General features: G+C 45.6%; 2 protein-coding genes across 4 annotated transcripts; one reads left to right on the top strand and one right to left on the bottom strand.

Moving 5' to 3' along the window:
* Positions 1 to 8251: 8251 nt before the first annotated feature.
* SCRN2 (secernin 2) lies at positions 8252 to 17468 on the top strand. The gene is made up of 7 exons (XM_081885694.1): positions 8252 to 8287; positions 9569 to 9750; positions 11199 to 11398; positions 12080 to 12295; positions 14540 to 14705; positions 16101 to 16281; positions 17198 to 17468. Exons 2-7 carry the CDS (start codon positions 9650 to 9652, stop codon positions 17357 to 17359), a joined length of 1026 nt encoding a protein of 341 aa, XP_081741820.1. The 5' UTR covers positions 8252 to 8287; positions 9569 to 9649; the 3' UTR covers positions 17360 to 17468.
* Positions 17469 to 18585: 1117 nt separating this feature from the next.
* LRRC46 (leucine rich repeat containing 46) lies at positions 18586 to 26885 on the bottom strand. 3 transcript variants are annotated; one of them, XM_081885696.1, is made up of 8 exons: positions 26160 to 26885; positions 23511 to 23589; positions 23297 to 23405; positions 22985 to 23031; positions 21788 to 21897; positions 21010 to 21130; positions 20348 to 20508; positions 18586 to 19045 (listed from the first exon to the last, which is right to left on the bottom strand). In XM_081885696.1, exons 1-8 carry the CDS (start codon positions 26167 to 26169, stop codon positions 18663 to 18665), a joined length of 1020 nt encoding a protein of 339 aa, XP_081741822.1. In that variant the 5' UTR covers positions 26170 to 26885; the 3' UTR covers positions 18586 to 18662. The 3 variants fall into 3 exon arrangements, with proteins under 3 accessions (XP_081741822.1, XP_081741821.1, XP_081741823.1); XM_081885695.1 differs by lacking the exon at positions 26160 to 26885 and adding an exon at positions 24976 to 25145; XM_081885697.1 differs by lacking the exon at positions 26160 to 26885 and adding an exon at positions 24976 to 25145 and having other exon boundaries at positions 21010 to 21079.
* Positions 26886 to 26894: the final 9 nt, after the last annotated feature.

Here is a 26894-nt window from a genome sequence, read left to right as displayed (position 1 = left end):
GGGTGGGAAGTGCTTATAAATTCTTCTTCTTCTTCTTCTTCTTCTTCTTCTTCTTCTTCTTCTTCTTCTTCTTCTTCTTCTTCTTCGTATACCACTCTTCATTTGTAGATGCTAGGGCGGTTCACAGCATAAAAATACAAGATAAAAGCAAAAAATACATAATAAAAACAAGAACAAAAACGAACAGATAACCCTGCATGACGTTGCTGCCACTTGCAAGGATTTATTTTTCAATTTTTTCTATTAATTTTCCACAAAATTTTTAAGACGAACAAACAAAAAACCAAACATCCTAATTGTAATTAAACCAATCTTAATATCATTGTTGTCTTTGTCCATGGAGTTTTCTTGGCAGGGATACTGGAGTGGCTTGCCGGTTCCTCCTCCAGGTGGATCACATTTGGTCTAAACTCTCCACTATGACCTGTTCATCTTGGGTGCCCTGCTCGGCATAGTTCATAGCTTCCCTGAGTTATTCAAGCCCCTTCGCCACGGCAAGGCAGTGATCCATGAAGGTCAAGTTTTTGACCAAACTGCGGGAGGCAGTGGAAGACAGAAGTGCCTGGCGTGCTCTGGTCCATGGGGTCACGAAGAGTCGGACATGACTAAACGACTAAACAACAACAACATCATTGTTAAGTGACTTCCTCAAATCCGCCTGGTTGAATTTCATTGTATATCATTTTAACAGTTTTCCAAAATCAATCTTCTCAAAAGAAATTAACTTGATCACGCTTGCAAGGATTTCTTGGCTATAGCTCAGAACTGCCAGCCTTGTTGGGCTTCACCAGTAGATCAGGACGATGGATCGTATCATTTGGCGCCCTGTTCTCACAAGGGCCAGCCAGACCTCTGTGGGAAGCCTGCAAGCAGGCCTCAACCTCAACAGCCTTCTCCCCTCCTGCGGCCCATGATGCTCCTAGTTCTGATCCCAGACCCCAGTGACTGCCTTGAAGACCAAACTAAGGGTGATGTTCAGTCCTGCTCAGAATAGACCCACTGAAGACAATGAATGTGACTAACTTTGGTCCATTAATTTCAGTGGGTCTGCTTATAAGCCTCTTGGGCTTGACGATTAGAAGGTCAGCGGTTCAGATCCCTGTGACAGGATGAGCTCCCATTGCTCTGTCCCAGCTCCTGCCAACCTAGCAGTTCGAAAGCACGCCAGTGCAAGTAGATAAATAGGTACCGTTGCGGCGAGAAGGTAAACGGCGTTTCTGTGCGCTGTGGTTTCCGTCACGATGTCCCGTTGCACCAGAAGCGGTTTAGTTCTGCTGGCCACATGACCCGGAATGCTGTCTGTGGACAAACGCCGGCTCCCTCAGCCTGAAAGCGAGATGAGCGCCGCAACCCCATAGTCGCCTTTGGCTGGACTTAACCATCCTGGAGTCCCTTACCTTTTTACCTACTTAGTTCAATACAACCCTAAATTTGAAAACAGTGTGATTTGGTCCATGCTGTTTCAACTTCTAGTTCTCCCCCCCCCCCACCCCATGATATTTTGAACTGGTTATTTGTCAGGCAGCAGCCTCTTATGGGTTAATTGGTAGTGGAATTAGGCTTTGGAGAGACTTTTGAGTTCACATCCCCACTCATTTTAGTGATCTCAGGCCATTGTCTAATGTGCTTCTCAGTGCTGTGGTGAGAATTGAGCAAGAGGTAGCTAAGCCTGTCCTGAACTCCTTGGAAGAAGGATGGGATAAACATTGGGTAGAATAGCAGGACATTCTGGGGTCAGATCAGAAACCGGGACGGACAGCTTCTGTAAATCTGGGACTGTCTCTGGAAAATAGTGGCACTTGGGGGAGGGTCTGTTAAGGTCCCAGGATTCTTTGGGGGAAGTCATGGGCTTTAAATGTGTGCTGAATATCCTTTCAATGTCTAGTGTGGATCTGCCCATTAAAAGCCGCTTTGTAACACATTTCAGGCATAACATTACCACATGGGGAGACTTGTTGCTAACCTCCCTTGGGAATTATCCACTCCCAGTCCCTTTCCGAGCAATGTGTCACACACACTGTTTGAAGAGCACCTGGAGATACAATCTCCATTACCCAATATATTTGTGGAAGATATTCTCTTCTCCCTCCCTCCCCCCCCCACCTCACCTCAGCTTATTATTTCAAAATATAAGTGGGGAGGGATGGGAGTTACTCCCTTGAACAGCCGGTCGGACAGGACCAAAGCACTTCCGACCAATCTAGAACCTACGGTCGGCCTGCATTTTTCATCTCAGGTTTTCTGTCACCTCCATGGTGGGAAAGGGGGTACAGGGCGGGGGAGAGAGAGAGTGTTAAAAAAAAAAAGTATCTAAAAATGAAATGAAAAGGATCTCCCATCCCCACCCAAAATTCTTCGAAACACCCACTCCCAAATCAAACCGTTCTCCTCCAGAATAAACGATGCAAACTTTGCAAACTTTAACGTGTGTAAAGCTTGATTGCATTAAAAATGTGCACTTTTAAAAATAAAATAATTGATCCATACATTCTTAAATTATGGAGTGAAAGGTAGAGTGGCCCTTAATAAAATCTACAAGCTCGATTCCCCACAAATTTCAGCTAAATGATGCCAAATGAAGGCTCATCTACACCTGTTTGCCTCTTCCTATGCAACTCTGAAAATTATAACTCTGTGGCTGGGGTAGGGGGAGAAATAGGAGTCTCCTAACAATTCTCAGGACCATTTAACAAACTACAGCTGCCACGGTCATGTGCCCAAGAGGTGTTTATTTTTTGTCCCACGGCTTTTGCTGGGAAAACCCCTCTTAATCTTAATACAAGATTCTATCTCTCTGGATAGAGAGATAAAAGAAGACCCTCCAAGTGTCCCTATTTTCCAGGGACTTCCCTGATTTAGAGAACCCGTCACGGTTTCTGATTTGATCCCAGAATGTCCCACTTTTCCTTAGTATGTCCCTATTTTCATTGGAGAAATGTTGGAGGGTATGGAGTTATCTGCCCCCCTGTGTAAGAAAGGGTTGGGTTTTTTTTAAAGTTTAATGTTTTATTATGTTTTTATCTATGCTGGAAGATGCCCAGAGTAACTGGGGCAACCCAGTCAGGTGTGTAGGGTATAAATAGCAAATGATCATTATGGAATAGGACGTCCCTGTTTTCACCAGAGAAATGTCGGAGGGTATGTAAAAAGGCCTTTCCAAAGTATCACACATCACTTTGGAATTCAACATGAAGGGCAGAACTTTCTTGAAGGGTGAGGTTCCAACTCCTGGAGCTGAAGAAGGTGGTGTCTCTGGGGCATAGCTCAGAAAGCTCAGACTGGATTGAGATCCAGCCTGAACCAACCGGTTGCAGAGGAGGAAAACCTATGGGTGACGCAAGAGGGTGTAACATCTATATAAATAATGCCTGGGGTACAAATCGGAGGAGGCCACCGGACCAGCAACTCCAACTCTGTAAGGGAGTGTATCTTGTTATCTGTATCTTACTTTCTCCACCCTTGTCCTCTTTTTATTGTTGTTGTTGATTGTTTGTTTTTAAGTCAAGTGGACACTTTCGCTTACTCCAAAGAACTTGCTCAGGCTTGATTTAAGTGGGTGCAAAAATTGGAGCCGGATCTAAAGGAGGGCGTCACAGTCACAGGCCAATTGGGAAATGGGTGTGTACCCAAAAAGGGAGAATCACTCGCACCCACCTGGCAGTGCTCAGAGAGTGTGTGAAGCGTAAACATGGGACTTAAGATGCCCAGCAGCAAGGTAGGCCTTGGAATCAAAGGCCTGGTTATCATCCCTGAGTACTTGCACTCTTAATGGTTTTTACAAGACATCTGTCAAATCATCTTCTTCCTGGGTTTTACCTGGGCTTCTTGCAACTTTTTTCTTTAAGGCTACAGTAAATCCATATTATTTTTAAAGAATAGAACAGTAGTTCAGTCTCCCCAATTGTAGATTGCCGTAGCGCTTCTCTTCCATCCTTTTAAAAAAGGCATAGTTTTCAGGTGTGCAAAGATGTTTTGGGTTGGTTGGCCTATTGCCACACATGTACAGTTTGGCACACCCTGACTACTGCCTTTCTTGACAATAACATTTTAAAAATCTGTCTTTTAATTGCCCCATTTGCCTTTTTTTTAAAAAAAAATAAAATATTTATGCAGTAGTACTTAAATGAAAAAGTGCTCCACACAATTTTTTTTATTGATTTTAAAATGCTACATATCCAGTTTTTCCAAACACCTCCATTTTTCAAATAACCCCACCCCAACATTCTGCTTTTTAAAAAGTAATTGCAGAATGTCACTGACTTTTTTAGTCTTTTAGTGTGACTTTTATAAAATGATTTTAATGGTAGTATTAATTTGAGAATTACTCAGTAATCCCCTTTTGTATGAAAGCTGGTAAGACTGCTTGATAAAATTGCTCTATCTGTGAGTTGCTGTTACTGATGGCATATTTCTGTTGTTGTTCTTTGTAATGCTTTGAAAAAACATAACAAAACATTAAATAACAGCCACAGACTTAGGGGAGGGGGCGGGTTAGAAAAGTCACAAGGAAATCCACTGAATATTTTGGGATGAATTAAAAATGAATGGGAAAGTGCATAAATACCACACAGGCAAATCAGGATGAATGCACTTTGTTGTAGAACTGCCCTGTAAACAAACCAGAACAAATGCTGAATAAGGACTGGACCTAGTCTAACCACTGCATAAGCTCTGTGCAAGCAAATCAGGATAAACATGGAATAAACAGGCACCCTTGGATTTTGCACCTTGAGCATCAAAAGGTCTTGTTGCTGCCCTGTTGAAGAGTCCTAGGGATGGAACAGCGGAGATTTGGGAGGGTCAAGGACAGATTAGAATGGAGAAGCAAGCCTCAAGAGTTTAGAGAAGCATGTCATGAACTAAAATGACCTGTTTATTCAGCACTCATCCTGATTTTTTGCACAAAGTTTGTGGGGAGCTTAGGTGGTGCTGACTATTAACTGAGTGTCCAGTCTTATTTGCTTGTGTTGTGTATACGACATGGTGTCAAGCAATTGTGATCCCACACACTTTCCAGTTCATCACTCTTCTTATCACAAAAAGCCAGCAACTTTAGTTCTGCGGTCCAAATTTGTTGGTATGTGATTGAATCCCACCCAAAAACAGCAAGAAACTGGAAGGGGCCTGAGGCAGAGCTTGGACCGAGATATTTTCCTGTCTGATGCACATAACAACAACAACAACAACAATAATAATAAGTTATTATTTGTACCCCGCCCATCTGGCTGGGTTTCCCCAGCCACTCTGGGCGGCTTCCACAAAAACCAAAAATACACTAAGATGTCACATATTAAAAACTTCCCTTAAGATGTCTTCTGAATGTCAGGTAGTTGTTTATCTCAAGATGGCATCCCCCTTCCATTCTGGAAGTTGACCAAACTCCAACACTGGCGACGGGCTGGCACACTTCACGACAGCAGACAAGCCATGTGGCAAACACAAAAACTCATGCCACTGTACTCCATCCTCTGCTGGCTGAGGCAGCCACCTCCCTCTGCCTAATGGTAGTGCCAACCCTCAATGAAGTGTGTGGGCTTGCCGGACATGGAGCACAATCCGCTGGGAAATTCTGCCCCATCAAAATGAATGGGAAGGCACAAGAGGGCGGACAGAGGCTAAAGATAGGAAAGCAGTAGTAGACAAGAAGGAACTTTGAACACTTGACCAGCTGGATTAGGTCCCTTCTCCCTACTAAAACAGACATTCGGCAGATGCAGCTTCCCCAAGGCACCAATTTGAAAGACCAAAGTCTGCCAGTGAATTTAGAACCAACAGCCTGGAGATGAAGAGCCACCAAAGACCATCTTATGTGGGCTTGATGGTATCTGAAGCTGGCAGACTCCAGTTTCCAGAAGGGTGAGGCCCCTGACCTCCAAGGTCAACAACTTCTGGCTGCATTATAGTCAGAGCTATGAAAGCTGGATTGCCAGGCAATTTCTCAGGGGCTCACCAAGGCCTGTTTCTCAACTGTGAGCAGCCTGTTTTCATCCAAGCTGCTCATATTATGTACCTTGTAATGTAAAGGATGTGGTTTCTGTTTGCTTCTTTTCCTCTACCCTCCCCATCCCTTTTTTCTTTTGTGCCCTGACCTTCTGGACTGTAAGCCTGAGGGAAGAGATGGTGTTGTTTTTATTTATCTCTGTGAGCGAAGAGTTTTTTTGGGGGGGATATTTAAATAAAATAAAAATGATAGTAAGGCTGGCCTCCTGTATATTTAGTAGTTGTGGAAAAGAGGGCCTCCCAGCAGGGGAATTTCAGCAGATGTAGCTTGCATGAGCAGCTGTCAGATGCCTTCCTGGCCTGACTCCAGGGATGGCAAGGTACACCTGCTGAAACTCCCTCTTGTACACGATTAAAGGCCCAGGAGCCTTATCCTTCTTGAAGCTGGGCGTCTTCGGTGTGCAAGACCGCAATGGGTTCAGCACCAGATTACTTAATACATAGGCAGAATAGGCACTAGCCTTTTAGGGTCCCTGTGACAATGGATCAAACCAAAATAATATGGATTTGATCTTGAAATGAAATTATAATCAAGCTGTGTTTGTGGGAGGGGGTGTGTCCTTTTGGTTTGTTTGTTTGTTTTTTTTGTTTTTTTTAAATGTATTTTGCATTCTCATTTTGTGTTTTCCTGTTGCAAACCACCATGGGCTCTTCCGATGAAGAGTAGTAGACACATTTAACAAAACAACAACAATGGGGGTTCATTGGGAGAATTTCCTGCCTCGTGAGAAGGCCTTTTTTCTTTTGTGCCCTAACCTTCTAGACTGTGATCCTGAGGGAAGAGTTGGTGTTGTTTTTATTTATCTCTGCTAGCGAAGAATTGGGGGGGGGGGATATTTAAATAAAATATAAATTATAGTAAGGCTTCTTGTATTTGGACTTTCCAAACGAGCTATTTGGACTTTCCACCTCGGGGCTCCCAAACACCTTAAGTTGGGCCAGGTTTGCGTCTGATGTCCACTCTTAAGAGAAACCTGCGTTTCACGTCCTGGGCTCGGTACGTGATCGAAGGGCGCCCTCTAGTGTCCTTCTGGGGCAACGACAGCATCACACACACCCCAAGCCCCGCACACGTTTTCTTAATAAATCATCCAGGCAGCTCCAAACATAAGCCGGCCCTAGCGCCGCCGGTTCTCCGATGCCGTCTTCAGCTTTGCAAAGTTTGACCCCGGTTCGCTGCCGACGGCGGACTCGTCTCCTCCCTGAGCGCGACAGATCCGGAAGAGGCGGCGGGGGAAGGCTAGTCGGGGCTCCTGCCTCCTGCATCGGAAGCCTGTAAGAGCCGTGGGGGATTGGGGGCTGGTGGGAGGGAGTGCAAGAGCGAGAAAGGGATTTTATCAAGGGATACATATAATATATAGAACATAACTCTGCAGGCCCTGGGCAAAGCAGAAGGGGGAACAGATGCAAGCGTAATAGCAAATAGTAAACGGACCAGCATGGTGAATCGGCTCGATTGCAGCAGCAGCAGGAGGAGCGAGCGAGCCGTTTCAAAAAAGGATAAAATTGCGAAGGGCCTGCGAGAGTTAGGAAAAAGTGCAATAGTCACCGCCAAGCCCTGGCTGCTGCAGGGGTTGGGGGAGGTAGGGCGATCTTTGTAAAGTATCATTGAGCAGGGACCCCACCCCGCAAGGCCTGCTAGGAGAGACGTGGGTGAGTGGGTGCATGATAATAATTAATTTTATTATTTGCACCCCGCCCATCTGGCTGGGTTGCCCCAGCCACTCTGGGAGGCTTCCAACATAGATAGAAGCATAATAAAACATTAAAAACTGCACCGTGGCACATGCCCTCTTATTGTGCATGCCATGAGAAAGTTACAGGGTGCAAGGTTCTCTGCCATGCATAGCACGCACTGGAGAGGGAGCTGGGCTTTAAATATTGCAAAAAGGCCTGTGAAAAGTTTGGGCCCTGCAAAGGGGTTGGGGGAGGTAGAACATTAGGAAGCAGGGGCGTCCAGGGCTTTTTTTCAGCCGGAACTCGCTGGAACTGAGTTCCGGTGTATTTCTGGTGGTGCCTTGCCATTATAAGAGAACAAGAGAGGCATTTGTGGTGAGTTCCAGCACCTCTTTTCATACAGGTGTTTGTAGGAGTGGCATATAAGCATTTAAAGGAGCCTGCTGTCCCTGTTGGTGACTGCTATCTTTGCATACCTTGAGCTGATAAGTCTACGATCCTAACCGCGCTTTCTAGGGAGTAGGTCACACCGAATTCAACAGGGCTTCGCTTTGAGTACGCATGCCAGTATTTCCCAGCCAGAAGCCATGCCAAGGGGGCAAAGGTCCAGGTGAGCTAAAATCCAGCATGCAGTATAGGAGCATGGAGCTGCATTTGTGGGAGAGGGTTATGTTCTAGAAAGTAATGAGAAGTCACATCTCCAATGTATCCATTGCTGCGGTCCATCCTAATTCAGGGCACACAAACCATCCCCAATTACTGGCGTATACATTCTCCATGAACAAAACACTTTCCAAACAGTGATCAAATTTGCAGGTAGTGTTAAGCCAAACTATGCTTTATCAAACTCTGGTTTAGCACACTGGTCCTCAAACATTTTTTTCTGGGCCACACTTACACAATAAATATTTTGCTCCTGCCACACCAAAATTTCGTTGATAATTGGAAAACGAAAATATCACAACTAGGATTGTCATCAGTGTGACATGATGCTTTTTGTTCTCATTTTGAAATTATATCTATCCATATTCTGCAAATAAAAAACAATTGCTTTATACTACACTGAAAGGTTTAAATGCTTGATTGTCCTTAAACCTTCCTACCACATTTGTTGTTATCTTCTGGCTTACCATACTTGTTGAGAACTGCCAGTTTAGCATGAGCATATGAAGTCCATAGTGACTTTGCTTCTACTGCTTTGCTGTGCGCTAGCCTATGGTTTGGCCTAACATGCCGTCTGAACCTGGGCTCATGGTTTCTCTTGCTCCAGACAAACCATGAACTGCAGCCAAGGCTTGTTCTTGTTTGCATCCCATGGTCTGTGCAGGAGACAAACCATAAGCTCAAACCATGGATTAGCTCCCTGCAAAACAGCAGGACCAGAGAAGGAGCAAAGCAGCTGTGATCTTCCCTCGAGTAGCCTGCACACTCGGCATTATGTGTGAATTGAGCCACTCTCAGGAAAGAGGTGGCAGAATCTGTCCTTAATGCACTGCCAGACCTGCCGTTCCGGAGTCCTGTGTACCATTCTGGGTACTAACGTTTTAAGAAAGACGTCAGGAAATTGGAGGATGTATAGAGGATGGCAGGTTATGTTCAGGTTAGCACCTTGGAGCACAGAGAAGTTTTGTGTGTCTGTCCCTCCCCCCCCATTGAAAAGCTCTTTTCCCCATAGCTGTTCACATCAGCACAGCTTCATTAGTGTCAGATTCATTTCAGTAGGGTGCTGATGGAGAAGGGATATCTTTACCCTATGCAAAGATGCATTAGGAATGGCTTGAGAAACAACGCATTGAACAGGGAAGCGTATCACTCTGTCTGTGAGCAAAACAACAAAAATAATGAAAATGCCAGCGTGGACTTTGGTTTCAAAGGCTGCCTTTCTTCCCAGTGCACATATATTGAAGTGGACCAGGTTGAGAAGACCCATGCGGTCATTATCAGCCGACCAGCCTGGCTCTGGGGAGCCGAGATGGGGGCCAACGAGCACGGGGTCTGCATCGGCAATGAAGGGGTGTGGACCAAGGAGCCTGTGGCAGAGGAGGAAGCCTTGCTGGGCATGGATCTGGTCAGGTAAGAGGCGACATGTTGGGTGGCTGTGAATCATCAGCTTGTACTCAAGCTGTATTCTCTGCTCCTCTGTAATCGCATGGCTGGCCATGGGCATAGCCAAGATTTTTGTTAGGGGGCAAGCTTTCATTAGGAGGTCAGAATTTCAGATTTGTGCTGGCCCACATGGAGGCTGAGATACCGTCATTGCACCTGGACAAAGATGGTCTGGCCTCAGTTCTTGCATCTGTATAATGGGAATAATAATTGTTCTGAGAATTGGTGAGCTAAGAAGAGTTACAGCACTATAGGTAAAGAGTTACAGCACTATTAGGTCCAGTCGTGACCGACTCTGGGGTTGCGGTGCTCATCTCACTTTATTGGCTGAGGGAGCTGGCGTACAGCTTCTGGGTCATGTGGCCAGCATGACTAAGCCACTTCTGGTGAACCAGAGCAGCACACGGAAACGCCGTTTACCTTCCCACCAGAGCGGTACCTATTTATCTACTTGCAGTTTGACGTGCTTTTGAACTGCTAGGTTGGCAGGAGCAGGGACCGAGCAACGGGAGCTCACCCCGTCACGGGGATTCGAACCGCTGACCTTCTTATCGGCAAGTCCTGGGCTCTGTGGTTTAACCCACAGCACCACCCGCGTCCCTTTTTACAGCACTATAGTTGTTCATAATAGGAAAACATCATCCCTGGTAGGTTTGAACACCTCCAGCGAAGGAGAGTTCACATTCCAAGGCAGTCTGTTACACGATTAAACAGCTGGAATCATCGGGAAGTTCTCCCTGATATTTAATAAAAAAAGCTTTTTCTTGTAATTTAATCCATTGGTTTAGGGTCTTCCTTGTTGAACTGCAGAAAACAAATTGCTTCATCATCTATATGACAGCCCATCAAATATTGGAAGGTGGCTAGTGTGTCCCCCTCTTTAATCTTTCCCCCCAGACTAAATCAGAATCGCAATAGCAAACGGTTGTAATTGGTGTCCTTTAAACCTGGGTCTCCCACAGTGTTGGTGGTTATTGGAAACTTGTTTATTTCTGAAACCTTTTTAATCCTCTTGAGTTACTGCAAAATTCCCGACTGGATGAATGAAAGAGCGTCAAACACTGTCTGATTTTTTAATAGCGATCAGTCACGGTTTGCAAATGATCTTACTTAAAAATCCCTGGTTCGCCTAAAAGCCTCTTTTTTAAAAAAAATCTACATTGAGAAAATATATTGCTTTTTAAAGAATGCTGTAATAAGTTTGGTGCATCAGTTAGGGCAGAGGTGGTTACTCTGAGGGCTTTGAGCTGTTGCTAGACTACAACTCCCATCATCCCTGACCAGTGATTATGTTGGCTGGGGCTCATGGGAAGTGGAGTCAACAACAACTAGAGAGCCACTGGTCATCCATCACTGAGTAAATTAGTTCACAGCCAGGTTTGCAGAGGCAGTAATGGCTAAATAATGTATTTCAGGCTCGGTTTGGAGCGGAGCAGCAGTGCCCAGGAAGCAGTCCAGGTTATAACAGCCCTCCTGGAACGTTACGGCCAAGGAGGCAGTTGCAAGGAGGAGCCAACCCCCTTCATTTACCACAACACCTTCCTCCTTGCGGATCGCACTGAAGCCTGGGTTATAGAAACAGCTGGGCGGTTTTGGGTGGCTCAGAGGATTCGAGGTGAGTGCATTTCAGAAAGAGATGATAGGACAGCTTGGATCTTAACGGTTACACAAAAATATCTGGCGTTGCTCTTTTGCGAACGGTCTGGGCTTTTGTTTGCTTACTTTGCCGAGATTCCTGGTTCAGATTCTGCACTGAGAAAAGTTCAGTTCAGAACCCTGTATGTGGTTAGAAAGGGCGTCTTCAGCCCAGACAAGGAGGTCCAGCTCTGAGGGCGTTCTGGCGGTTCCCTCACTGTGAGAAAAGTGAAGTTACAGGGAACCAGGCAGAGGGCCTTCTTGGTAGTGGCACCCGCTCTGTGGAACGCCCTCCCTTCAGATGTCAAGGAAATAAACAACTATCTGACTTTTAGAAGACATCTGAAGGCAGTCCTGTTCAGGGAAGTTTTTAATGTTTGATGTTTTATTGTGTTTTTAATATTCTGTTGGGAGCCGCCCAGTGGCTGGGGAAACCCAGCCAGGTGGGCAGGGTATAAATAATACATTGTTGTTGTTGTTATAACGTTAGACTAGGAACTCGGATCTCCTTCGAGGAAAAAGGAAATATATAAAAGTAATAAATAAATAAAAACCTCAGGCTGTTGAGATGTATTATGGAATTGTATTCCAGATCAGCTAAGCCTTTTCAAACTTCCCGCTGGTTGAGTAGGATCTCCTTGTCTCTCCTCCCACCCTGCAGAAGGTGCCCGGAACATTTCCAACCAGCTGAGCATTGGTACCGACATTACCTCTGAGCATGCGGGCCTCAGGCAACATGCCCGGGAGCAGGGATGGTGGAGTGGCCAAGGGGCGTTCAGCTTCCTGGAGGTGTTCTCTCTCACCCACCAGCCTGTGCGCATGGAGGCGGCCAAAGCTCGCTATTGTGCTGGCCAGCAGCTGCTGCACCAACATTCAGGTGTGTATCCAAAATACGTAGAGCTGTAGGGTTTTGGAAGCTTGTTTTTTGTTTTGTTTTGAAATGATTTTTATCTGATTTTACAAATGCAAAGTTATATAAAAGAATCCAAATGCAGTGGTACCTCGGGTTACAGACGCTTCAGGTTACAGACTCCATTAACCCTGTGATAGTACCTCAGCTTAAGAACTTTGCTTCAGGATGAGAACAGAAATCGCGCGGCAGTGGGAGGCCGCATTAGCTAAAGTGGTACCTCAGGTTAAGAACGGACCTCCAGAAGGAATTAAGTTCTTAACCCGAGGTACCACTGTATATATCCATATACAGAGTTTCCTCCGAATCTCGGAACTCCCACCCCCTCCATGGGGACCTATTCTAAACATTTAATACTACATATTCTTCAACCTTCGGCCCTCCAGATGTTTTTGGCCTACAACTCCCATGATCCCTAGCTAACAGGACCAGTGGTCAGGGATGATGGGAATTGTAGTCCAAAACATCTGGAGGGCCAAAGGTTGTGAATGCCTATTTTATATCAATCCATATTATCCATGGTAATTGTTACGCTACAAGTGAAATCGAAATCCTGCTAATGTTTCCATCTGCTTACAGTGGTCTCCCAAATAACTTAGTTTTTCCCCGTTCTTTTATAAAGTTTTTGTCCTCTTGGTTTCTGGGTTTTCCAGTCAGTTTTGCCATCTTGGCATAGTCCATCAACTTGGTTTGCCACTCCTCTCTGGTAGGGACTTTGTCTTCTTTCCAACTCTGGGCCAATAACATCTGAGCGGTTGTTGTTCCATACATGAAGAGTATTTTCTGCTCCTTTGGTATATCGGTACCTGTAAATCCTAATACAAAAGTTTCTGGTTTCTTAACAAAGGTTATTTTAAGCATTTTTTTCATTTCATTATATCTCATCTCCCAGAAAGCTGCTGCTGCTGCTGCTGCTTCTTCTTCTGCTTCTTCTTCTGCTGCTGCTGCTGCTTCTTCTTCTTCTTCTTCTTCTTCTTCTTCTTCTTCTTCTTCTTCTTCTTCTTCTTCTTATTATTATTATTATTATTATTATTATTGGCTTTGTTTGTGGAGGGAAGCGTGTCCCATAGAGCCGCTTAATGTTGGTTCAGATAGTCAGAAGCACAGCACAGCTGGTCATGTGACCCCACTGGGGTGGCAGCTGGAAATGCCAACATCCTCCTGGTTGCCTAGCAAGCATCACTCAAGGAAGACCCAGAGAACTTCGCATTTGGTTTGCAGCCCCATAATGTAATGTAACAGATCTATTTAAAGTTGTGGTTTTAGATGTAGGCCAGAAGATCTATGCGGTAGTACAGTCGTACCTTCGTTTACGTAAACCTCTGGTTACATAAACTTCGGGATGAGTGCGCGGCAAACCCAGAAGTATTTTACCGGGTTTTGCCATGCGTGCATATGCAAAAGTAGTCTGTGCATGTGCAGAAGCGGTCCTCGGGTTGTGGAAACCTCGGGATCTGACCAGACCTCTGGAACAGATCCTGTCTGCAACCGGAGGTACCACTGTGATGGATAGATCTCTCTTTAATGCTGGCATCGGATTGCGAGATTGGTTACCTTGAGACTCCTGGCTCTCACGTTTCTGCCCATTCTGTTTGGTGCGGTGGTTAGGCGTTGCATTTGGGTGTAGGGGAACCCACCTATCATCTGATGCAGAGAGAATGCTTATGAGGACATGCAGAATGCCTCCCTTTGCCCTTAACACTCAGGAACCTCACCTAGTCCTTCTGCATGTCGGTTTGTCAAGAGGAAGTGACTCTTACACAAGTAATAAGGCCCGGCCAGTGGCATAGCGTGGGTTGTCAGCACCCGGGGCAAGGCAAGTAATTTGAGCCCCCTAACCCGTGGATTTTAGTAGGGGCAGAGAGCTGCGAGTGCGAGCGCGCCCCCCAGATGTTGCGCCCGGTGCGGCCGCCCCCCCCTGCAGCCCCCACGCTACGCCACTGGGCCCGGCCCAGGACATTTTGGCCCCCGATTCAGAAAGTCCAAATGGGTGACCATTTTCCAACAGGGGTCATGCGGGAAACTTTCCCAGTGGATTGTGCCCAGTTGGTCTGCCTGCCTCCCACTTCGCCACGCTTGACGGTTCCCCAAATCTGTCCCCTTGCCTTGGCTCCATAGTAGAGCAAGCCTCCATCAGGTATTTGTGAATTCCGACACCCTCTTCTTCTGGTATCGGTACAGTTTCCCATCTTCCTCTTTACTGATGTGTAGGGCAGATCACCGCAGAGACCATTATGACCATCTTGAGTGACAAGGCCAGCGGGATCTGCGTCGATTCGGAAGGTTTCTGCACCACGGGAAGCATGGTGTCCGTCCTGCCGCAGGATCCTCACCTGCCTTGCATCCACTTCTTCACGGCCACGCCAGACCCTTCCAGGTAAGCCAGAAGCTCCTGCTTCGTTAAAATTGGTGAGTGCACCTGCTAAGTTAGAGGAGCCCTGCTGGCCAACCAGAATAGCTATTGGAAGTGCATTTGTTATTTCAGGTGAGTTCCTTATTCCCCAGTAATTTATTGGAATGGAAAAGAGTTTTATTTGAACAAAATACCGTATTTTTTGCTCTATAAGACTCACTTTTTCCCTCCTAAAACGTAAGGGGAAATGTGTGTGCGTCTTATGGAGGGAATGCAGGCTGTGCAGCTATCCCAGAAGCCAGAACAGCAAGAGGGATTGCTGCTTTCACTGTGCAGCGGTCCCTCTTGCTGTTCTGGCTTCTGAGATTCAGAATATTTTTTATCTTGTTTTCTTCCTCCAAAAACTAGGTGCGTCTTGTGGTCTAGTGTGTCTTATAGAGCGAAAAATACGATAAATGCACCTTTTACACTTACTGAAGACCAGTCTCCAACCAATACATAATCTATGGAACGGGATAAGCATGACATAATCTGAAATTATCTTTCTTGTAAAACATTGTTTTCTCCCACCAGCCTTGAGATACTTATAATGATATGGTTGTGTGGAAGTTCATCCTGTCAGTATTTTACGCTTCATTTAATAAGTTCTCTTTTCTGCAGGACTTTCCGAAATATGCTTTTTTTCCAGAAAGCTGTTTTTTTGCCTCCTAACAAAGGTATAGGACAGGTGATACTGAAATTAAACAATGAATAAAAGGAGTACAGTTGTACCTTGGCTTCCAAACGCCTTGGGAGTTGAACATTCCGGCTCCCAAACGATCGAAAACCGGAAGTGTTTTCCAGTTTTCGAACATTCTTTCGGAAGCTGAACATCCAGTGGGGCTTCCGATTGGCTGCAGGAGCTTCCTGCAGCCATTCAGAAGCTGTGCTTTGGAAGCCGAACGTTTCGGAAGTCGAACGGACTTTGGGAACGGATTCTGTTCGACTTCCGAGGTACGACTGTATTCAAAAATCTTTACATCACAAATTAAGTAAAATGGCAGTAAATCAGTGCGGACTCTTCTCAGGAGATGAGTGCGATAACCCTCTCCATCAGGTGCTCCCCAGCAACTGTGAATCAGCAACCATGCTGCCTCTAAAACTTGGAGGTTTGCATGCAGCCATCTTGACTAGGAGCCACTGGCAGCCTAATCCTGCATGACATTGTCTCACCGTATTTTAAAATTTGTCCAAGTTGGTGGTCACCGCTTTGAGCTTCAGAAAAGCAGCACATTGCATTTTTGTTTTAATTGTTTTTAGCTTTTTTAATATATAAATCATGTTGTCATGTTCATATGTTCCCTCTGTGTTTTAGGGGAACCGTTTGATTAAGAGTGTCGGGTACATTGTCCAAATCCTCTCCTCTCTCCTGCTTGGCAGGTCGATCTTCAAACCCTTCATCTTCGTTCCCAACGTCACTTTCTTTCACCAAGTGCAATCGCCGACCTTTGGCGACAAAGACCCCGTCAGGGAGACGCCCAGGTTTCAGAGACGGGTGGACCGACGGCACAATCTCTACAAGGAACACCAGCTAGTCCTGGACACCATGGACCGCAATGAGGTGAAGCCCTGAAGAACCACTTACAGTTACTGTAGATCAGGGCTGGGGGACTTATACCACCTCTGGATGTTGTCGGACTACAACTCCACTAGTTTCTGGCCCTTTCCCCCATGTTCCCATTGTGAACTCTTTCCTCTAGCCCAGCTCCATGTCACCTGATATTTCCCAAACTGACTTAGTTCCACTTTCCATGTTCTCTGAACTCGGCTCATTGGCTGCCTTATTTCTAGCTCTCTCTTTCCGTCCTCCTTTCTTTCTCCAATCACTTCCTTTCTCATTGTTTTATTAAAGATTTTTGGGTTACAAAAGTACATAAGTCATACCTTGGATCCCGAATGCCTTGGTACTCGGACGTTTTGGCTCCTGAACACCACAAACCCGGAAGTGACTGCTCCAGTTTGCGAACGTTCTTTGGAACCTGAATGTCTGACTGTGCCTCTCTGGCTTCCGATTGGCTGCAGGAGCTTCCTGCAGGCCAATCGGAAGCCACGCTTTGGATTCTGAACCCTTTGGAAGTCGAATGGACTTCCGGAACGGATTTCGTTCGACTTCTGAGGTACGACTGTACATCATCTCTGCTTTCAGATCATAAAGTCCTTTCTACAGAACACCTCTAATCACTTTCCACCTGCTATTCTCCATTTCTTGTTGCTCTTTGTCTTCCCTTCTCTTTACCACCCAGCCAGGGTTTGAACAGCCCTGACTCGGGATGTGGTCCCACCCAGTTGTAGCTCCAATGCATTACCCCAGCTTTTCATGAAACCTTGCAGGTGAGCGAATTGGCTTCCAAGTCCGCCTTTCCACCCCCCAGATGACATCAAGCATGGGTATTGAGGGGCGGCATGACAAATGAGTTATGGCAACACCCTAAGGTCCCCATAATTAATGCCCCGTTCTTTCTCCCCCCCCCCCCCAGCATGAGCGCCAGAGACTCCAAGAGATTATGCGGAAATTTCAGCGGCAAGCCCTGGAGGCCATGAAGAACCTGCTGGCGGGCTCCTTCACTCTGAAACCCCAGGAGCTGGCTGACCTCTTCTATGACTGTGTGGTCACAGAAATCAAGTTATATAAACAGTAAGATCCCTATCGGGGCAGAGAGATTGAGGTTCGTTCCCGAGACCACTGAGAGTTCCATGTGTGAAACAAAACCCTACTTGGATTATATGATATGATAATGCTGCACCTTTTTTAAAAAACAAAACCTTAAAATTGTGGAGTTGCCATAGGCAGCCTTCAGAATTCATTGTTGCTGCAAGAGTGAAGACCACGGGCATGGTTGTGGCTTTGAAAAGTTCGTGAAGGCTGGTGGTTCTGAAATATGGAGCAGCCTCTGCGTCTTAAGGGTACAGACAAACAAGGGAAGTGGGTAGCTCTTTAGTGCACTTCTGGAACCTCCAACTGGCTACTGTCAGAAGCAATGAAGTAGAGCGAGAGAAGACATTTGGAATTGTTTGGCCTGAGCTGTTGGGGACACACTAGATAGATCTCAGTCTGCAAGATAGATGGGGCTCCATTTTAGTTTTGTCACTGCGTTTTTGGTTTGGAGGGACCGAGAAAAATAATCTGGGAGAATGTCTGTTTTTTTCCTTCTAAAAACAGAGAAACGGTCCTCTGAATTTTAACATCTGTCTGAGATATCCCAAACATTTTTTTCCCTAAAACGACAGAGATTCCAGCAAATGCTACCAGTGTATTATTGTAGACACAGCAGTACAGAATAACCTGTGAGATGTATATTCCTCTCTTCTATTACGGATGCTGCAATCCTGATACTATTTTTTTTTCAAGCTCTGTATCCTCAGCCTTACCACTGTTCTCAGTTTGCTCAGATGATTTGGGATGGAGCTGCCTTCTAAACAAATATCCTGTCCCAAACCTTTCAGAGGTTTGATGGTGCAAATCTGTGATTAATCTGAACCTGCATATAGCACAAATACACTGGGGAGATGACGCAAATTGCCTTTAAAAGGCATAGGCAAGGTTTCAGATCTACATCATTATTTTGTTTCCTTGCCAGGTTTTAGGCAGATCCAAACTCTATACTTCCCAGGAACAGTTTTCACAGGTAAGCCGGTTTTCATCAAGCAGGTCAGAATTACAACAGGCACAAAAAAGCCTTCCTGCATGTCCTTAGGAAGGAGCAAACCCCATTGGCCTGAGTAACCCTGCAACTGGCCTCGCCACTTGCACCCTTCACTTAGAGGGAGTGCTGCCTAAAGGTTTCAGCAGAGGGCCTTTGTCAGTTTTCTGCCCCCTTGCCATGCCCCTCCACACTTAAAAGATGGATAACAACCCATCTGCTGATTAGATTCAAAGAAGTATTGTATTTGTTTGACAGAATAAAGCAGAAATTAAAAATGAAAAGCAAAAGGATGCACTAATCATTTCTTTACACCTTTGTTTGTGGTTTTCGATACACCAGACCCCTCTCCCTTTGAAGCTTTCAGCTGTGTTGGACTTGAGCTGCCAGCCTTCCCCTTTGAGGCTCTTGGCCCCTTTTTGGGTGTTGGGTTTGCTGTTTTCGAAAGGTTGGAAGGAGGGTGGTGGTGATGATCACTTTGGAGCACGCTCTCCTCTGGGGCTGCGGATATTACTTCTGGTACACCGAATGGCCAGGGCGGCCTTTCGCTTGTGTTGAACACCAGCTCTCTCAGATTCTGCATCTGCCTCAGCTCCTCCAAGCGGTCTTCGTATTCCCTCGCTTCCTCCTCCCTCCGCTGGGCCGAGTGGGCTCTTAACTCCTCACGGAGGTCGGCAAAGAAGTCTGCCAAATGAAGAGGATATAAGTAAAAAAGCAGGCCCACTGTGTCTGGCACTAGATAAATGCCTCCCCGCCAGTTCCTTTTCCTACTGTCCATTCTCAGCAAATGTGCAGCGGGAATCTATGACTTCCCAGGGGATTTTTTTTAAGGGCAACAGTGTGTGCACTCTTGGCCAAAATAATATGAATTATTTGCAATGACATGGAGTCTGCATCATCCGGAAGACAATTGCTCGAGAGGCGTGGGGAGCTCTGCGTCAGCAGCTCTAGGAATGGGCACAGAGTGTTCCTTTATGTGGGGATGACTAGTGGAACCCCACAAGTTTTTGACTAGTGTGCGTCACTGGGACGACTGCCTTTTTGACCTCGGAACCAGCTCAGGCAGGAAGTTGGGAGAGTCGCTCAGATTTCCTGCACTTAATTATCCCAAGGACATGAGGCAGCTGCTCTGCTGAAGCTATGGAGTGCTGGGTCTGGTCAGTCCATAAATGGGAAGACCCTCTGGAAATGCTACGTAGAGCTCCATAACAGAGAGAAGTGACATATTGTGTATAGATGTAATGACTGTTAATAAACTTTGCTTTATAAACTTACACATAGCATCTTATTAGATTTATATACAGACCGCCAAAAATCTCAGGGCGGTTCACAAGATGAAAACATTTTAGTTATTCACCAGATAAAAACATTTATTTTGTTGAAACCAATAAAACAATAGCCCCTCCCCTTCCCTCCGACAAACACATTTAAAAGGCTGTAGATAAACAGCCAAAGGCCTGGGAAAAGAGGAATGTTTTCGCCTGGCACCTAAAGTTTGGTAATAATGTGCCAAGCGAGTTCCCCTGGGGAGAGCATTCCACAAACGGGGAGCCACTGCAAAAAAGGCCCATTCTCCCCTTCCCCATTTTTTAAAATTAATTTTCACAAAGACAAACAAACACAAATCATAATCTTATTAAAAATTATACTTATTAACATTGTTAAGTGACTTCCTCGCTTCCCCTTGGTTGAATTTCCATGCATATCCATTTAACGGTTTTCCAAATCACAGTTCTTATAAAATTTACCTTTAGCTTTTAACATCTTTCAGTCTTTTCCTTTTGAAATGATACAAATGGATTCATCACTTAACTTATATAAAATCCTACGCCGATTAGTTATCTGCAAGTTATTTCCAACTAAGAAAAGGCCCGTTCTCGCGTTACCATCCTCCAGACCTCGCATGGAAGAGGCACCACGCAAAGAAGGTCCTTGGTCCCCGATGTTCCTAACACCCAAAACCTGGCCTGGAAACTTTGGGGGTACCTTTTTCTACGCTCAGAGATGTAGCGAGATCAGACCAATCCTCGTCGCTGTCTTCTGAACTGTCCTCCTCCTCTTCTTCAGTTTGGACGGTGTCTTTCTGATTGGGAACACCCTGCGTATCCAGTTCTTTCAGATGGGGCAGAGCTGCCAACACGCGCTCCCTTGGGAGGGCCAGAAGGAAGCAAGAGTTCTCAAGCTGGGTGTCTTAAACAAAACAACTCCCATCTTCAAAGCCCATGGCAGCCTCCCGGTGAGGTGGGAACAGTTGCTAAAGGAGAGGCAAGCTTCCTAGATGCACCCATTTCTTTGGCACTTGAATGAAGAATCAGACACACAGGCCACCCCGCCCCCCAAATAGCTGCTAGAAGCCATGCTGTTTTGCTTAGAAAGCCCTGCCACCACTTCCTACATCTCCCATCAACTCTGATCCTTCCCTTGACTTTTTCCTATGGTACTGTGCATGGAAACCTCCATTCCTGCAGGATGCCCAGGCAACAGGCAGGCAGGTCCCAGAGATGGGGCAGGAATGCCAATGCAGGGAACCGAATTGGGGGGTTGCACTCTTCATCCCTCACCTGTAGGTTCTACATGGGTATGATGCACATGCATAAAGCTGTTGGATGGGAGATTATGCAGGAGCGTGGATCGATTCTTGGCTTTACCTGTAGCTGTTCTGCTTAGTGCATTCGTTTCCTGTCAGGTCAAGGATCACGAGGCTCCGGGGCAGCTCATCTGTACAGAAAGTTAGGCAGAATCGGGGAAGCTGATGGGAATAAATGCAAACTGGATACAGGATGCAGGGCTGGCTTACTCAAGTTTAGCACATGAAGCAAAAAATGGGGCATGAGCTCCTTTTTTACATGGAGCAGCTGCCTTTCTGGTACAGTCAAACCTTGGTTCTCGAATGGCTTAGTTGACGAACAAATCGGCTCCCAACCACCAAAAACCAAGGAGTAAGCCGGGTTTTGAACATTTTTTGGAAGCCAAACATCAACACGGCTTCCGCTTGAGTTCAGGAGGCACCTGCAGCCAATTGGAAGCCGTGCCTTGATTTCTGAACATTCTGAGAGTCGAGTGGACTTCCGGAACGGATTAAATTTGAGAACCAAGGTACCACTGTACTAGCTTCTGAGGCTAAAATAAGGGTGGCAAACAGATCTGTCAACCCAGCGGCAAATTCACCTGCACAAGAGAATTTGAGTTGGCAGGGGTAGTGGATTTCATGAGGGATTTTGTTTTGTTATTTATGCACAGAGTACTCCTAGTCCAGTGTTTTATTAGTCAAATTGGCTGGATAAGCAGCCGGCCAGTTTGATTCAGTCTTACTACCCACCAGAGTAGACGGATGGGTGAGTTGCTTTCCACAATGGATCCCAGGAGACTTGATAGTCCACAAGAGAGTATTGCAGGTGGTGAAGCCGGGTGTAGGAATAGCTGTACCTGTGTCCAGTGTTTCAATGCGGTTCTGTGAGAGATCCAGAAACTTCAGCTTTGGGAGACTATGGAGGTTCTCCACTTGGCTAATGCGGTTCCCGGCTAGTGTCAGAAAACTGCAGTTGCATGAGAACACAATAGGAGGTGGTGAGATCCAGGAGACCAAAGATGACTCTGCCTTCTAGAGAAGGGGAACTGCACACTGAAGCCATGATTTACTTCTCACTGGGCAGCAGGAAAGAGTTGTGATGCAACTCTCAAAGCCAGATGCAGTCAGCCTCTTTTCCCTTCACTCTCCTTTATTCGCAGCATTGGTTTAAAATTAGCAATGCACTTCTGCTCCTCACAATTAAAACTCCCTGTACCTTTGCTTCTGATGATGGAAGCATAAAAATATCCCCTCCACAACGAAAACCAGCACACCGGAGAGAAGGCCTTTAGCCTATATTCTCTTTATGGTGGGAATAATACCTCTCTGGGCAGGTCCACACCATACATTTAAAGAACATTTAATGCACATTTTGGAGAAGCCAAGTGCTTTAAATGTGCATTGAATGTTATTTAATAGGAGGGGGAACTGTATTTCCCATTATTCTTTGGGGGAAGTCATGTGCTTTAAATGAGCTTTGGGTGTACTTTACATGTATGGTGTGGATCCTCTAACTCATCTTTGGTTGGCCGCCTTATCTCCTCCAACTCTACTCCCGGTTGTCTTCTGCCATAATCCTCCTATGCATCACAGCCTTCCCTGCTCTGTTCATCGAACTACTTCTTATTCCTCCTTCAGGACCCACTACTTGAATAAAATATTGACTCCCCAGTTGGCTTGATTTAGAAGCGGTTGAAATTATCTAACTTCCGCACAAAATGTCCTTTTAGAGGTAGGTAGGGAGGTTGGTTGGTAGGTAGATAGATAGATACAGATGTACCTTGGAAGTCGAACGGAATCCATTCCAGAAGTCTGTTCGACTTCCAAAACGTTCAACTTCCAAGACGCGGCTTCCAATTGGCTGCAGGAGAAACCTGCAGCCAATCGGAAGCTGTGGAAGCTGACCAGACATTGGGCTTCTGAAAATCATTCAAAAACCAGAACAATCACTTTTGGTTTTTGATCATTCAGGAGCCAAAACGTTTTAAGTTTACAGGCGTTTGGCTTCTGAGGTTCCACTTTATAATGTTGGGAAAACAAGTAATTTTACTTACGTCAAGTTTGGAAAGCAGCTCAAGTTCTCAATTTTCTCTATTTGGTTCTAAAATGAAATTAACATTAATCAGCTTCAGAACCTCTGAATAATGGAGCTCATGAATGCACACACAAGCAATTTTTCCTGCCTGTGTTCTTGGTTCAGTACACTTCAACATACAACCAAACTTTTTCACAATGTCCTTGAACTTGGCCCAATACCTTTCTCCTGGGATGCTTCTATACTAACTGACCAGGCTTTGACAGAGCCCCATCTTTTCAAGAGAATGTTGTTGTATCATGGCATTTAACGGTGTGGTGACATATTTTACCTGTTGCAGGTAGAGGCTGTGGACCTGTTCTAAACCTTGCAGATTTGCGATGCAGCTAATTCTCTCTCTGTCTAGCCGGAGGGTATGAAGAGAAGTCAAGGCTTGGGATCTAAAAGGAAGAGAAGTTTATCAGAAATCAGCACCACATCGTCTCTCCTTCCAGCCCTGAATATTATCACCATCTGAATGAAAGCTCAATGCATAAGATACTTACATACTCTCTGGGGACTCTTTCTCCACTGAAATGTTCAGGTTCCTCTGAGCAATGAGGGATTTCGTCATACTCACTCCTCCTATGGGGAGATAACTTCTGTGAGTTATCTGGAAGCAAAACCACTGGAATTCCCTTTAGATCGCAAAGCCAGGTGATGTTTAGCTAACAATTCACTTGAAGTGCCATATTAGACCAAGGGTAGTAATAAAAAAATAAGCATGTCTTCTAAAGGCTCAAATTGCTTTCTATTCATTGACTTCATGATGCTCTAGGGTTGTTCTATTTTGAAGAGCAAAAAAGAGGACACATCTGCCGACCTCTACATTTAACTATGGCTTGCTAGGACGACTCTACCCATGAAAAGAGGACATGTCCTGGGAAAAGAGGACATATGGCAACCCTATGCAGGGATGGCCAGAACATAATTTGTAGTTCAGCGTTGAAACTAGTCCTTTTTTAGTGGATCACCTGGCACCTGCTGGTTGCTGGGATTCTGCTAAGGAAGCTTATGTAAGTGGACTTTGATGTGATCCATCAAGGCTCTGACTACATTCATATGGTTTTAAGGAAGAGACTGAGTGCATATTTGCATATTCAGAAACTTAACATTGATTAGTTATGCCTGTGTATTCTCATTTAAAAAAGAACCAGAAAAACTGACATCAGCACATCCCTCCATTGGTTGGCAAGACTGAACAACCATCATCCTTTCTCCTCTGAACAGAGGAACATTGCAAGACCTGTTCTCTGAGCAAATGCAGCAGTGGTTGATGTAGGTTGACATGTCTCCACCATTTTGTAGTCCTGTCTCAGCCATTTTGTGCTATCTCATGCTCCCATGGCAGCCATATTGTAACTGGTGCCCATGACACTTTCTTAAAATTCCAAATGTTCCACTGCTGCTGCCCAACATGAACCATGATTTACAAGATTGGCAGCAACAGCAGCAGATACATTCTATGCCTGAGATATTCTTAGCCTCTTGTTAATTATGCCATTTTAAATGTGCATTTTATATTTTACTTTTTTTAGCAATGTTTTCTTTTGAAATATTATTAATTTGTTTGTTAGCTTTGCTGTGTTAAATGTGCATTTTGCACTTGATCTCCTTTGTAATGTTTTCTTTTGAAATCTTCAAAACAACACTTTTGTTTCCCATTAATTGCATTGCTTCAAATGTATGCTTTATATTTGACTTTCTTCTGTACTGTGGATTGTTTTATTTGACATTTTAATGTAGGTTGTAAACTGCTTTGAGGTTTTTCCCCTTAAAAATATAAAGTGGGATAGAAATTAATAATAATAATAGCCCTATAATACAATGCACAGTCAATCAAAAGGATTCTAATTTTCAAGTTCACCTAGTTTTGTGCATTAGCTCTTACATGCCAACTTGTTTAATATTTATAATGGAAAGCAAATAAGATCTAACAAATTATTAAGAGCAATTGGCACAGGAGAGTACCTGGAGTGCCCATAATGCTGACAAATGAAGTTTTCCCCCTGCTGAATTTCTCCTCCTCCCCAAAAGCCAATCCTACACAGATATAGTTGTGGGTGTCTATATAGAATTCATCATGCGAAAGGCTGGACTGGATGAATCCCAAGCCGGAATTAAGATAGCCAGAAGAAATATCAACAACCTCAGATATGCAGATGACACAACTTTGATGGAAGAAAGTAAGGAGGAATTAAAGAACCTCTTAATGAGGGTGAAAGAGGAGAGAGCAAAATATGGTGTGAAGCTCAACATAAAAAAAAACCAAGATCATGGCCACGGGTCCCATCACCTCCTGGCAAATAGAAGGGGAAGAAATGGAGGCAGTGAGAGATTTTACTTTCTTGCACTCCATGATCACTGCAGATGGTGACAGCAGTCACGAAATTAAAATACGCCTGCTTCCTCGGAGAAAAGTGGTGACAAAGCATCTTAAAAAACAGCATCTTAAAAAGCAGAGACATCACCTTGCTGACAAAGGTCCATATAGTTAAAGCTATGATTTTCCCAGTAGTGATGTATGGAAGTGAGAGCTGGACCATAAAGAAGGCTGATCGCCGAAGAAATGATGCTTTTGAATGATGGTGCTGGAGGAGACTTAAGAGTCCCATGGACTGCAAGAAGATCAAACCTCTCCATTCTTAAGGAAATCAGCCCTGAGTGCTCACTGGAAGGACAGATCCTGAAGCTGAGGCTCCAATACTCATGAGAAGAGAACACTCCCTGGAAAAGACCCTGATGGTGGGAAAGATGGAGGGCACAAGGAGAAGGGGACAACAGAGGACGAGATGGTTGGATAGTGTTCTCGAAGCTACAGTGGCGTAGCGTGGGGGGTGCAGGGGGGGCCGGCCACACCGGGCGCAACATCTGGGGGTTAGGGTTAGGGGGCGCAAATCCACGGGTTAGGGGGCGCAAATTACTTGCCTTGCCCCGGGTGCTGACAACCCACGCTACGCCACAGCGAAGCTACCAGCATGAGCTTGACCAAACTGCAGGAGGCAGTGGAAGACAGGAGTGCCTGGCGTGCTCTGGTCCATGGGGTCATGAATAGTCGGACATGACTAAACAACAACAAAATGTACCTATACATATAACACACAGAGAACCAGCCCCCCTTTGGGGTTAAGGCACCTTCAGACACGATTACTCACCTCCTGACATCACTGATGGAAAGGGTCACCAGCTGGGATACCTTGACCACACCACTCCCAGCAATGCAACAGGCCTATCTATGCTGAGTGTGAGGCACCCTGGGAATTTGTGGTGCTGTGAGGGGGGAGGAAGGGAACCTGAAGCAGCTACAGTTTGGAAATCTCCTTAGCAACCGTTCGGAACTAGTGTCAACGTCGTCCTGGCAAGAAGCCCTGGGAGCGGGGAAGGGGAGAAACGGCCTTAGCAGTAGACGCAGCAGCTTGGAGGTTGCCTAGCAACGGGTGGGAAGTCGCGGGATCTCCTTAGCAACAGGCAGAGAGGGTGATGTGGGATTCCCCTTAGGAAGGCGTGGAAGGCTTCCCTTGAAAGTGGCCGTGCTGCAACTGCGGGAGGGGAGAGAGGAGGGTGATTTGTGGGGGTGGCGCAGTGCCCTTTCGGGCAAGAGCTTGCAGCAGGATTCTGCCTAGCCAGGAGAGTGCATGCATTGGGGTCTGTTTCTCCTGAGGGATGTTAGGCATCCTTTGCGGGGCATCCTTTGCAAAGCCTCAAAGGCTTGAGAAGGGGGTCTTCCGAGTTGCACCTTGAGGAGAGGGGGCACCCTGGTCCGAAGGAGGCCTTAAGCAACACCTGGAATGGGGGGGGTCTTGAGGAAGGGTCTCAGCTGTAGCGAGAGACGGGGCGGGGTCTCGGTGAGATTTTATTTTTTTAGAAGCAACAGCTTGGCGCGTTTAGGG

Source organism: Podarcis melisellensis, assembly GCF_964234715.1.
Source record: "Podarcis melisellensis genome assembly, chromosome: 13".
Classification (NCBI taxonomy): Eukaryota; Metazoa; Chordata; class Lepidosauria; order Squamata; family Lacertidae; genus Podarcis; species Podarcis melisellensis.
This window is presented reverse-complemented; position numbering and strand designations above follow the sequence as displayed.

Excerpts from the sequence above, each read along its gene's own strand:
- SCRN2 (XM_081885694.1), top strand. The coding sequence starts at position 9,650 with ATGGGGGCCAACGAGCACGGGGTCTGCATCGGCAATGAAGGGGTGTGG. Across the intron at positions 11,399-12,079 it reads GGTGGCTCAGAGGATTCGAG|AAGGTGCCCGGAACATTTCC; the intron begins GTGAGTGCATTT and ends CCCACCCTGCAG. Across the intron at positions 12,296-14,539 it reads GCTGCTGCACCAACATTCAG|GGCAGATCACCGCAGAGACC; the intron begins GTGTGTATCCAA and ends ACTGATGTGTAG.
- LRRC46 (XM_081885695.1), bottom strand. Across the intron at positions 21,131-21,787 it reads CATTGAAACACTGGACACAG|TTTGCATTTATTCCCATCAG; the intron begins GTACAGCTATTC and ends TCCTGTATCCAG. Across the intron at positions 20,509-21,009 it reads ACTAAGCAGAACAGCTACAG|GGAGCGCGTGTTGGCAGCTC; the intron begins GTAAAGCCAAGA and ends GGCCCTCCCAAG.